The 11250-nt window shown below is 50.5% G+C and overlaps 2 protein-coding genes across 4 annotated transcripts; both read left to right on the forward strand.

The window, feature by feature from the left end:
* The first annotated feature begins 71 nt into the window (after positions 1-71).
* Positions 72-3008, forward strand: CTSK (cathepsin K). 3 transcript variants are annotated; one of them, XM_084303382.1, is made up of 8 exons: positions 72-94; positions 861-987; positions 1209-1331; positions 1447-1602; positions 1681-1899; positions 1993-2158; positions 2274-2379; positions 2459-3008. In XM_084303382.1, the coding sequence occupies exons 1-8, from the start codon at positions 87-89 to the stop codon at positions 2556-2558; spliced, it is 1005 nt and encodes a 334-aa protein (XP_084159508.1). In that variant the 5' UTR covers positions 72-86; the 3' UTR covers positions 2559-3008. The 3 variants fall into 3 exon arrangements, with proteins under 3 accessions (XP_084159508.1, XP_084159507.1, XP_084159506.1); XM_084303381.1 differs by lacking the exon at positions 72-94 and having other exon boundaries at positions 611-987; XM_084303380.1 differs by lacking the exon at positions 72-94 and having other exon boundaries at positions 611-987; positions 1681-2158.
* A 2910-nt stretch (positions 3009-5918) lies between these two features.
* Positions 5919-10874, forward strand: CTSS (cathepsin S). The gene is made up of 8 exons (XM_084303383.1): positions 5919-6040; positions 6580-6795; positions 6929-7051; positions 7601-7750; positions 7827-8051; positions 9206-9371; positions 9645-9747; positions 10307-10874. Exons 2-8 carry the CDS (start codon positions 6670-6672, stop codon positions 10404-10406), a joined length of 993 nt encoding a protein of 330 aa, XP_084159509.1. The 5' UTR covers positions 5919-6040; positions 6580-6669; the 3' UTR covers positions 10407-10874.
* Positions 10875-11250: the final 376 nt, after the last annotated feature.

Raw genomic sequence — 11250 nt, forward strand, 5'->3', positions numbered from 1 at the left:
TTCCTCAATCCATCAGCATAAAAGAGCTGTGGATGCGGCAGCTGCATCCCCAGTCCGGGCTGTGGCACGCTCCCACCGATAGCAGGATGTCGGGGTAAGTGGGTGAGGGTCCTGCAGGCAGCCCAGGGCCTGTCAGGGTGCTGCTGGGACACTTGGGTGGCTCCTGCCCTCCAGGGAAAGTGAGCCCAGCAGGGATGGGTGGAAATGGGGCCCTATGTGGCCATCTCAGGGCTCTCCCTGTTAGGGATACGAAATGGGAAACGGGCACAGAGCAGGGAGTGGGGGTGGGGGCTGCACTCCTGGGCTGGTGTCCCCTGCTCTGCCCTGGGGGCTTGGCGAGAAAGAGGACTTAAGGGTCTTAATGGTTAAAGCAACCAGGGGGGCAGGGCTCCTGGTCCCCTCCAGCCTGTACCCCCAGACCTGGATTCCCTGGGGTCTGGGGAGCCCTGGTGGAGCTGGAGGCTGTGAGGAAGGCTTCAGCGGGGCTGTAATGGGAACCAGCTGCCCTGCTCATGTGATGCCTGCGTGCAGCCAGTGTTGCCTGCAGCAGGGCCCTGGCCTGGAAAACCGGGCGGGCAGTGGGTCCTGGTCCCCCAAGGCCTGACAGCAGCATGGCCTGAGGGTCCTGGTCCCCATGGGGATGGTGCTGGTCTCCCACCACTCCTTAACAGGGTGGTCACAGATTTCCAGTCCCCTACAGCCCGAGGCTCCTGTGGCCGCAGGGTTTGGGTCCCTTCCAGCACCAGCACAGGGACTATCCCCTGAAACTGGTGTATGCACAGGGTCCTGTCCTTCCCTTCCAGCACTGCCAGGCTCAGATGGCCTCTGTCCCCATCCCACAGTGTCTGTCTGTCCCCCAGGATGTGGTGGCCCACACTGCTGGTCCTGTTTGTCCCCACGGTGGTGGCCCAGCTGCAACCTGAGCGGGCATTGGATATCCAGTGGGACCTGTGGAAGAAAACGTACCGCAAGCAGTACAATGGTGAGGTACGGCAGAGCCCCACAGGAGGGGACTGGACCCTGGAGATTACTGGGGCTACGTGGGGAATGGGGTGACAGATCTTAGGGAGGTGACATCTGCATGGGGTTGGTGCTGGTATCTTTTGGGGTGTGAAGCAGTGGAGTGAGTCCCCATGGTGGCAGGGGGACGTGTGCAGGACCCATTCATCCTGTGCTGTGCCCCGACACTGTCTCACCCTGTGGCGCAGGCGGATGAGGTGGCACGGAGGCTGATTTGGGAGAAAAACCTCAAGTATATCAACACTCACAACCTGGAGCATACGCTGGGTGTCCATACCTTTGAGCTGGCCATGAACCACCTGGGTGACATGGTGAGTGACTGGGGAGCCGGCGATGGGGTGGGAGAGAGGGGACAGTCAGAGCGCCCTTGGGTGCTCTGCCCAGTAGCCCTATGGCTTCACCCACCTGCTTCGGCTCCTTCCACAGACCAGTGAGGAGGTGGTGAGGACAATGACAGGCCTGAAGGTTCCCCGGAGCCGCCCACACCACAACGACACACTCTATATCCCTGACTGGACTGACAGAGCTCCTGCTGCTGTGGACTGGAGGAGGAAGGGCTACGTGACACCTGTCAAGAACCAGGTGAGTGGGGTGCCTCTGGGGGTGCTGGGGTGTCCAGAGTGCGTCAGCTCCCTGCCTTTACCCCTTGCGTCCCCATAGGGCCAGTGTGGCTCGTGCTGGGCCTTCAGCTCGGTGGGCGCACTGGAGGGGCAGCTGAAGCGGAAGACAGGGAAGCTGCTCTCGCTCAGCCCTCAAAACCTGGTGGACTGCGTGGCCAACAACAATGGCTGCGGTGGTGGCTACATGACCAACGCCTTCGAGTATGTCCGGCAGAACCGCGGCATAGATTCGGAGGATGCCTACCCCTACATTGGCCAGGTCAGGGTCTGGGAGGCTGGGTTGGGTAACCTGCACCCCCCCAGGGTGACCTTCCCGTCCTCTTCTCACCTGGCCCCTGCTGGTTCTGTGCAGGACGAGAGCTGCATGTACAGCCCCACCGGAAAGGCGGCCAAGTGCCGTGGCTATCGGGAAATTCCTGAAGGCAATGAGAAAGCTTTGAAGAGGGCTGTGGCCAGGATTGGACCCGTCTCTGTGGGCATTGATGCCAGCCTGCCCTCCTTCCAGTTCTACAGCCGGGGTGAGAGCCGGGGGGAACCCCTACTCTGCTGGTGGCCAGATCATTATCAGCCTGGGGAAACTGAGTCACGGCCAGGTGGTTTGTCCCAAGTGTGATCACCTGTCCTGTCCCCTAGGTGTGTATTATGATGAGAGTTGTAATGCTGAAAACATCAACCATGCGGTGCTAGCAGTGGGCTATGGCACACAGAAGGGCACCAAGCACTGGATCATCAAGAACAGGTATGACGGGACAGATCTTCTGGGTCAGGGTTTGCCTAGGCTTTGCTGGTAGCTCAGGCTGTTCCTTCTCGTGCTGCAGCTGGGGTGAGGAGTGGGGCAACAAAGGCTACGTGCTCCTGGCACGCAACATGAACAACGCCTGTGGCATCGCCAATCTTGCCAGCTTCCCCAAGATGTGAGCACTCCCAGCCTGCTCCCTTCCTGTGCCCATCAGGCTGCCCTGCCCTGCTTCTGTCTTCAGACTCACACCTTTCGTTCTCAGTCTCCGAAGCTGCTATCGCTCCAGGGGCATTGCTGCTCCCCCATGAGAAATCTCACCCAGGTGAGGGGCAAGTTCCCAGCTACAGAGAACCGCTGCCATCAGCTCATCCCAGGCCCCATCAGCATGACGTGTGCCTGATGCCACCTTCCCAGGGCAGTGGATGCTTGGGCCAGGTTTGGCCAGCTCCACGGGGCTGATCTGTCTGGAGATGATTGTGCAAACTGGCCTGGTGCCAGTCTTTGCCTCTGGGAGCCAGACATGGACCTCCCTGTGCTGAGGGTGTGATCTGGCCCTCCTGCCTGTCTCCCCCTTCAGCCCAGGGGGCTGTGGAAAATATGGTTTTATTTTTAAAATAAACAACGTTGGGAATAAAGCTCAGTCTGATTTGCTCTGTGCTGCCTTGACACAGTTCTGAGAGGGGCGTTCTGGGGGGGTCAGCTGGGGGGAAGCCGTTCCCTCCCGGAGTGGTTGGAGCTGGCTGGGACAAAGCAGGACAGAAGGGGCTGCTGCCACCATGGGGACCAGGAAATACTGGTGGCCTTAGAACAGGAAAAAGTAGTGCCTGGTTCCTTTGTTGGCTGGAGATGGGAAAGATCTCCTCTGGTTTTGCAGGACTCTTGCAGCAGGCTGAAGAAATGGGGGGGGACCAAAGGAGTGGAAGTAAAGCAGAGTTAGAAATAAGCAGCTGGTGCAGGCTGCAGTGCCCTGGCTTCACGGTGAATGTCCATGCCAGGACTGGGTGGTGTTTTGCAGCCCAATCCCCACATCACCCTCCCCCCCCCCCAGTGAAACCCAAGAGCTCCTTTTAATGAAACAAATTGCAAAAATGGCTGCAGCAAAGCTCATGGTGAGCCCTAACAGGAAGGCAAGGCGATATTTGCTTTAGAAATTTACACCAAAAGAAAAAAATAAAAGTTAAAAATGAGCTTTTTTCTTGTTTTTATGGTATGCTCCTCTGATGTACAAAGTCAAACATCAGCATATGGTGAATGCAGGCATGCTGCTTTCCTCCCAGACCAGCAGGGAAGTGGCTGCTCTGCTAACTGGGATGAAAGTCCCTTGTGGGCACAACCAGGCATAGTGTCTGTACCTCACCAGGTCTCTTGCATGAGATACTGCACAACATCCCTGCATTTTTCCCTTTCCTGCTTTAGCCAGGATGGTGTGTCTTGCTTATGACCTCAGTGGCATGGGCAGCTCCTGTACACACTGATGAAGCTGTGCTGCAGGACACTGGTGCCAGTGTAGGTACAGTCTCTGCCTGCATGGGTGCCAGCCAGCCCACCTTCCTCCTGCACCAAGTGGGTGCATCTTCCCTTCTGGCAGCCTGCCTTCACTGAATGTAAATTTTTGCAGCTTTGACTTTCACTTGCATTTAACTTATCTTGTCTTAATTCCTGGTGACAGGCATCAGTGGCATCAGTAATGTCCCTGGAGAGTGAATATAATTCCTTTCGGGGCAGGTGGGTGCACAGCTCTCTGACCTCCTTATACCATGCTGCTGGAATAAAACAGCTTTTAAGTGCACAACAGCTTTCTTTAGGTGTGTTTGAGGGCCCAAATCAATCACAAAAGCATTGTGATGGGCCCTTAATTAAGACCTATAAACCACGATGGACATAGTGAAAATGCTTCTGTGTAGCTCATTGTTCTGGAGCCATAGCATAAAGGATTGCTGTAGCTGGGCTGCTCCTTGTCTGGAATTACCTTTCAGTGCATCTCTGGATGTTTTTTTTTTACTGTTCAAAACGTAGAAGAAACCAACAACAACAAAAAAGTGCTGAAATGCAACAGTCCTGCTCATACAGCTGCATCTCTAGGAAAAACTTGTGATGTCAGCAAAGCTATGTTCAGCAACTGAAAACAAACAAAATGCGGGTAGTTCTCTAAACAGCACTCCCTTGCTCTCATGTCAGTGTTGGGCTAAAGAAACACTGGTTTCCTCCTGTAGGTCTAATTTCTGGCCTTGGTAGGCCTTTTTCAAAATATGTATTTTTAGAATGCAAAAAACAATTTGTGTACCTTTGCCTTGTATTTTCCTGGTGGCTTTGACACACTCCAGTGTGTAGAAAAAAAAAATAAATCATTTCCCTCTGCTTCCTCCATCAAGAAGAGTTAGGGGCAGCAACATCTAGCAGTGAGAAGGTATCAGTGAGAAGGTTCAGCCTCTCTTTTTGCCAGAAGATGAAAGTCTGGCAAAATCTGTGACGGCTGGGGACAGAACATGACCTGGGTTGTAGCAGAGAGTGGGTTCAGTATTAACAACAACAATAAAAACTCAGTGGCAGTGATGGAGGGATGGCACGGGAAAGAAGCAGTTTCTTCCTGTTGTCTAATTTTATTTTTTCCTTCTTCCAAAAGTTCAGGGGTGTGTTTTGGCAGTGAGGGCTACATTGGATTGGTGAGGAACTGTGTGATCTATTGTGGGGTCGCTAGCTATGGAACCTGTTCCCAGATTTAAATGGGCATCCAGCTCTGGGACGAGCTCTTGAGATGCCACCGCTCACCCTGCAGATCAAGCATGTGTGGATCTAGCTCTAGCCTTACCTTTCTTAGGAACCCAGTTGTATTTCTACAGATGAGCAGTGGAAATTGTGAGCGATCGCAGCTGGATTGCTCAAGTGTCTCACGTATGACCATTTCATTCACTCTCCCCAGGAACATCCACCAGTAAGGGGAAATCTTTTGGGAATTACTTAAAGTGTTTAGGTGGAGGGTTCTCTATCATTGCTCTCTTGCAACCTCCAGCAGATACAGCTGCCTTTCAGAAAATGACTCAGCTGAATCTTAAAGCTCCTGTGACATCGTGCTGCTTCCTCCTCCTCTCACAGAAGATGGTTTCTTGCAGCCATTTTATGTTGCATAGTGCAGAGGAATGTGTCCTCCTGCCTCGCTCTCCTCTAGGGGGGAGTCTGGTGAAGTTCCAAGGACACTCACTGCTGAGTTTTCAGACTGATTGTGCTGCCTGCAACTTAATGTGCATTAAATGCAGTTCTCTCTGCAGTGCAGCAGGGACCGGCCACAGATGCATCAGGTTCAGCTCCAGAATGTGGCCATGTTTAAACCACATCTTCCGGTCTGAGAAGAAAAAAAGTGATTAAGTGATTTTTTTTTTTTTTTTTGTGCTTGCTTTAATTGCACTGATGTATGGCCTCCTCTGTCAGGAGTGGAGGAGCTGGATCAGGCGCCACGGGCATGGTCTCAGCTAAGTGAAAACGAAATCAGAGCATTTCCTCATTTCTCAGCTCATGTGATTTGATCTGCGAGTCGCAGCTGCGGTCACTGTATGTGTGAGCCCCTGTGTGTCCCAGCCCTGGGGTGGCAGTGGGGACACTGGACAGGCCCCTGGCATCCCTCCGCTGGTGTCTGTGCTCCCTGAGCTGGCAGAAGGCTGCCCAGGTATGTGGGTTGCATTTGTGTCTTACAATTGTGGGAGAACTGAGCATTGAGGAAGTAGAACTGAATAAATGTTTGTACATGGGGCTTTGTCTCTATCTAATCTCTTCCAAGCACCCCTCTGCAGCAGCCCCTCTTTGAGAGCTGGCAGATATCAGATGCATGAAAATAGGTGTGCTGTTTTGTTTTGTTTTGCTTTTAGGTGCTGTAAAACATAGGTTTGTGAAAGCAGACGCCTGGCCAGGGGGATGAATAAGGGTTTCTCAGGGTGGAAGCACCAGCTGATGCATGTCTGGATATGTCCCTGCCCACCAGTGTGTGAATGGGCACGGGTTGTGTCCAGCTGAGCTTTCCCCAAGGGCACTTTGAGTCCTGGTGGGATTCCTCTTCCTGGATCGCAGGGTGGCAGGCGCAGGGCTGTGGGCAGGATGGGGCAGTTGGCGTCACCTAGTGTGGAAACCCTGCCAGGGGCACACTGGGGAGCCCGGTGATGACACCTTGACCTGCTCTGCTTCCCTTACCAAACCGGCTTTGTCACACAGCGGTCAAGCACGGCCCCACTCCAGCTCTGAGCCCGTGGCTCCCAGTGCCTGTGCGGCATTGCAACAACTCCCTGGGCCCGGCTGCGCAAGATGGAGCTGCTCGCATACGTTGCCTTCCTGGCTGTGCTGGCAGCTGTGCTGGGGCAGCCTGACCCCACGCTGGATTGGCACTGGCAGCTCTGGAAGAAAGCCCATGGTAAAGAGTATCGTCACCAGGTAGGGGCAGTGTGAGGGGCATGGTTTGGTGGGGGGGGTAGGGAGGGGCAGCAACCTTCCAGGGCAGGGGTGAAATAGCTTTGGGGGGCCTCTGCTGCCCACCACAGCGCTGCCGGGTTGGGTTTGGTTTCAGAAAGAGGAAGGGGAGCGACGCGTGACGTGGGAGAGGAACTTGCGCCTCGTGACGCTGCACAACCTGGAGCACTCCCTGGGGCTGCACTCCTATCAGCTAGGCATGAACCACCTGGCTGACATGGTAGGTGACACCCCAAGGTGGTCAGCTGCTTCACAAGTTACCTGGGCAGGGGACACGGACAGATGGATAAACAGGATGTATAAGTGGGTTGGGGTAGAGAAGCTCCTGACAGCCCTTCTTGGTCCGTCCTCTCCTTTTGGCCTCCAGTAGGCACGGCCCCGACGCTGCCATGTTCAGCCTGCCCGCGTGAGGCAATCAGGTGTGAGGAAATCTCCCCATTACCTTAGTGTTTGCGGTGTGTGAACTTGGTCTTGGTCATTATGTGTATGTGCAAATTGTACTCCTTCCATACCCCAAGACTGTAGTGTTGGTTAATGAGACATACTGGCTTCTAGGGATTTCTGGGGCTGGAGTCAAGTTTCATATTTTCTTTTTCTTGCCTTTGTCAATGATCAGCTAGAACTCAAATGTAAAATACGTAAAAAGGTAGGGATCTCCCCAAACCCTCTAACTCCTTCAGCTTGAGGGAAACCCATTGCCACCTCCCATGCCCCCCATGTAAGCCTTATTAGATGAAGGGGCATCATGAACTGGTGCTTCTACCCTCAGACCAGTGAGGAAGTGTCTGCTCTGCTGACTGGGCTGAAAGTTCCCCACGGACACAACCGGTCCTCCATGTACCAACCGCAGCTAGGCGGCAGCATTCCGGACACCATGGACTGGCGAGAGAAGGGCTGTGTCACGGAGGTGAAGAACCAGGTGCGAAGCTCTCCCCATCCTGGTCCATGCTGGGGCAGCATGGGACAGTGCCTGAGCCTTGCTGGGGCTTTTATAGGGTGCCTGCGGGTCATGCTGGGCCTTCAGTGCCGTGGGAGCCCTTGAAGCCCAAGTGAAGCTGAAAACGGGGAAGCTGGTGTCCTTGAGCGCACAGAACCTGGTTGACTGCTCCATGATGTATGGGAACAAGGGCTGCAGTGGAGGTTTTATGACCAGAGCTTTCCAGTACATCATAGACAACAATGGGATTGACTCGGATGAATCCTACCCATACATGGCTCAGGTAGGCATCATTCTGAAACAGTATGTGAAATCCTTAGAGAAACACCCGGGTGTTAAAAGGAGTGAGGAAGCAAGGTGGTAATTTGTTTTGCTCTCTTGCGTGGCTGCCCCCTCCCTCCTCCAATTTTGGTTTCCCTCTGTCTTGGTTTTCACCAGTCTCCTGTATAGTCGTAGTTCTTTGCAGATGATTCTTTAAATCCTGGGAACCCTGGGGAAGAGAACTTCAGCTTTCTTTTTTTTTTTTTTTTTTTTTTTCCCCTTCATGGGTGAATGAATTCTTGGAGCCAGACTTTCTACAGGTTCATTTCTGTCCTACATAAATTATGAGGCATCACAACACATGGAAGAGAAAAATGGGACAGCACTCCTGGGCCCTGTTCTGAGCTCTCTGTATTATTCCATCTTCAGTAGTTTAAAAATGGGATATTTGTATTTCTACCATTTCAGCAGGCAGAGGTTTCCAGTGAACTACATTTAGACAGTTTCTTGAAAAGATGCTGTGTAAGTTCTGCAGCATGCTGTTCCTGATGTTGTTTCACATTGTTGAGCCACGAGCAAATAAATATCCTCCTGCTAAGTGTCTTGTTGACCAGAGACAAAAAAATAGATGCCCTGGTGTCTTGAAAACATGGCATGTGATAGAAAGTCAAAGGAACAGCTTTTTAGTTCAAGGAGGAAAGTGAAATACAAGTCTTAAAACACGCATAACGCAGCTACAGGGATGAAAGATGCTGTTACCTGTGTCTAGAGAGAGAATGAGGAGCCACAGGCTTAATTTACAATAGAGGAGATTTAAGTTAAATGTGAGGTTAATCTTCTGATGGGAAGGGTGAGGAAGCAGTGACAGTTGCTCTAGAAAAATGGTAGAAGTATTATCATTGGAGGTTTATAGGAAAAAAAGGGCAGAGAATACTAATAAAATGGTTTAGCTGTTCTTGCTGTGGGGAAGTGAGATGGACAACACAACCTCTTCAGGTCCCTTCTGCCATCCACTCTGTAATTCTGTGTACAGAAAAATGGTGGTCAAAGAAAAGCGAATAATAGGGTAGCATGAAGTAAAAGGGGGCTGGCAGAAAAACAAGTACCTGAAAGACTTAAGATGCTCCTGGTAGATTCCATGTGTTCCTCTTCTTAACTCCTGCTTGTATCTACCAGAACGGGACATGTCAATATAACGTTTCCACACGAGCTGCCACTTGCTCCAAGTACGTTGAGCTCCCGTATGCTGATGAAGCAGCCCTGAAAGATGCTGTAGCCAATATTGGACCAGTCTCTGTTGCCATTGATGCAACCCAGCCCACATTCTTCTTGTACAAGTCAGGTACGTCCTTTTCACCCCGGAGGCCACACAGATCTGTGGCCATGTTTTGTCTTCTGTCTCTCTCTACCTGTAAAGCTTATGAAACTTAAATATAGGTTGAATATGGCAAGTCAGGCCTCAGTCGCTAGATAAGGCACCAATATGACAAAACCTAAGATAGTAGCATTAGCTGCTATCAGCCTCTAGCATAGACACTGTTGAATTTAGGCCTGCTTTGCTGATGGGGTCTGGTGGGCTGCTGGCATGCTTTCTTCAAACTCTGTTGCTTTGCAGGTGTGTATGATGACCCACGGTGCACACAGGAGGTGAATCATGGAGTACTCGTGATTGGTTATGGCACCCTAAATGATAAGGATTACTGGCTTGTGAAAAACAGGTAAATGCACTGCAGTTAAGTCAACAAAATCTACATGCTCACTATCTACCGTGGTAGGCTTCTCATAGGTCATCTCCCTTTGTTCACATTGGCAGCCTCAGACTACAGATTTTATAGCAACTGATATTTATATAGATTAGAGGAAGGTCAGCTAGCTGGATGCCTACGTGATGGGAGTTGTTACAGAGTTGAACACTGGTATTGGGCCTTAAACTGTTCTCTAGGGATTCATGCTTAACCACATCAAAGAAATCTTTACATCCTCCTAGCAATGTGAAGGAACTTAAAGTGTGTATAAGTATTTTAAATGCATTTAAAGTTCCCTTTATGTTGATATGTTCTGTTGAAACTTAATCCGGAATTTGAAGTTCCGTGAAGCAGTTGATCAAAACACTTCATCACAGACACAAGGACGTCTGAATGGTTTTATTCCATCGTTTGCCTGTAAAAAGCTCTGTGACAGAGACCTCAAAAATGTTAGAATGTTGATAAAGCTGCTGCTTCACAGAAAAAGGATTTTTTTTTCTAATGTCTAATAGATTGTTTCTTCTCCCAAAAGTTGGGGTGTGCGTTTTGGTGACGATGGCTATATCCGCATGTCAAGAAACCATGCAAACCACTGTGGGATTGCCAGTTATGCCTCTTACCCACAAATATAGAAGGACCTTGTGCTTTGGAGAGGACTCCTGTGGCTTCAGTTAAACTGCTGGTGCTATGCTTGCATGAATCTACTGACTTCAAGAATCATTCAAGAATCATTTTCTGATCTTCTATGGGCAAACTCCTTCTGTTAGTTCAGCTTGTGCTACAGACTGAGAGGGGGTCCTTTGTGTGGATCTGGTGGGAGGATTTTGGAGTATGATTTACAGATACCAAGTGACTTCTTTTTTGGGGGGAAAAAAAAGTTTTTTTTTTTTTTTTTTTTTTTTTCACAGTTAAACTGTGATACCTACAGTTATAATGTAGATCTTGTTTTCTTCTCTCCAGTTCAGCACTGAGTACTACTATCATGACATGGATATTATTTTAGCTCTGTGTGATGATGTCTATGAGATTGCAGGCTTTGTTTGAAAAATAAAAGATCAGTTTCACCATCCCAAAATCCTACATGTTGTATCTGGAGGCACAAATATGTGCCAGAAGGAATTTCACCTAGGCAGGCTCTAGCTGGCACCTTCTTTTCTGGTGCTGCTAAAACTCCGTTTTCCTACAGCTGAGCCAGGTGATGCTTGAATTTGCCCACTTGCTGTCTTTGGCAGCAATGCCATAATTTGCTTGTCCTTGGTTTGGCAGATTAACAACTCTTTCTGTTTAAAAGAAAAAAACAAAATAGCAGGACAGAGTCATTTCCTTGGGAAATGAATGGTATTTCAGGGGTTTCACCAAGAGGAAAACCTCTCCGCATGATGTCTGTGATTTGGGAATGAAGGATGGAGACCACTGCCAAAGGCATGGAGAGAGGAAAGCAGCTGCTATTGGTGGTTTTGTATTGATGTGAATTTT

This window comes from Netta rufina (genome assembly GCF_964035555.1).
Source record: "Netta rufina genome assembly, chromosome: 29".
NCBI classification, from domain to species: domain Eukaryota; kingdom Metazoa; phylum Chordata; class Aves; order Anseriformes; family Anatidae; genus Netta; species Netta rufina.

What these genes read in the sequence shown, in the direction of transcription:
- CTSK (XM_084303380.1), top strand. Translation starts at nt 775, where the DNA reads ATGCACAGGGTCCTGTCCTTCCCTTCCAGCACTGCCAGGCTCAGATGG. An exon ending in TGAACCACCTGGGTGACATG is followed by an intron (nt 1,332 to 1,446) that starts GTGAGTGACTGG and finishes CTCCTTCCACAG; the next exon opens with ACCAGTGAGGAGGTGGTGAG. An exon ending in CTTCCAGTTCTACAGCCGGG is followed by an intron (nt 2,159 to 2,273) that starts GTGAGAGCCGGG and finishes CCTGTCCCCTAG; the next exon opens with GTGTGTATTATGATGAGAGT.
- CTSS (XM_084303383.1), top strand. Translation starts at nt 6,670, where the DNA reads ATGGAGCTGCTCGCATACGTTGCCTTCCTGGCTGTGCTGGCAGCTGTG. An exon ending in GTAAAGAGTATCGTCACCAG is followed by an intron (nt 6,796 to 6,928) that starts GTAGGGGCAGTG and finishes GTTTGGTTTCAG; the next exon opens with AAAGAGGAAGGGGAGCGACG. An exon ending in ATTCTTCTTGTACAAGTCAG is followed by an intron (nt 9,372 to 9,644) that starts GTACGTCCTTTT and finishes GTTGCTTTGCAG; the next exon opens with GTGTGTATGATGACCCACGG.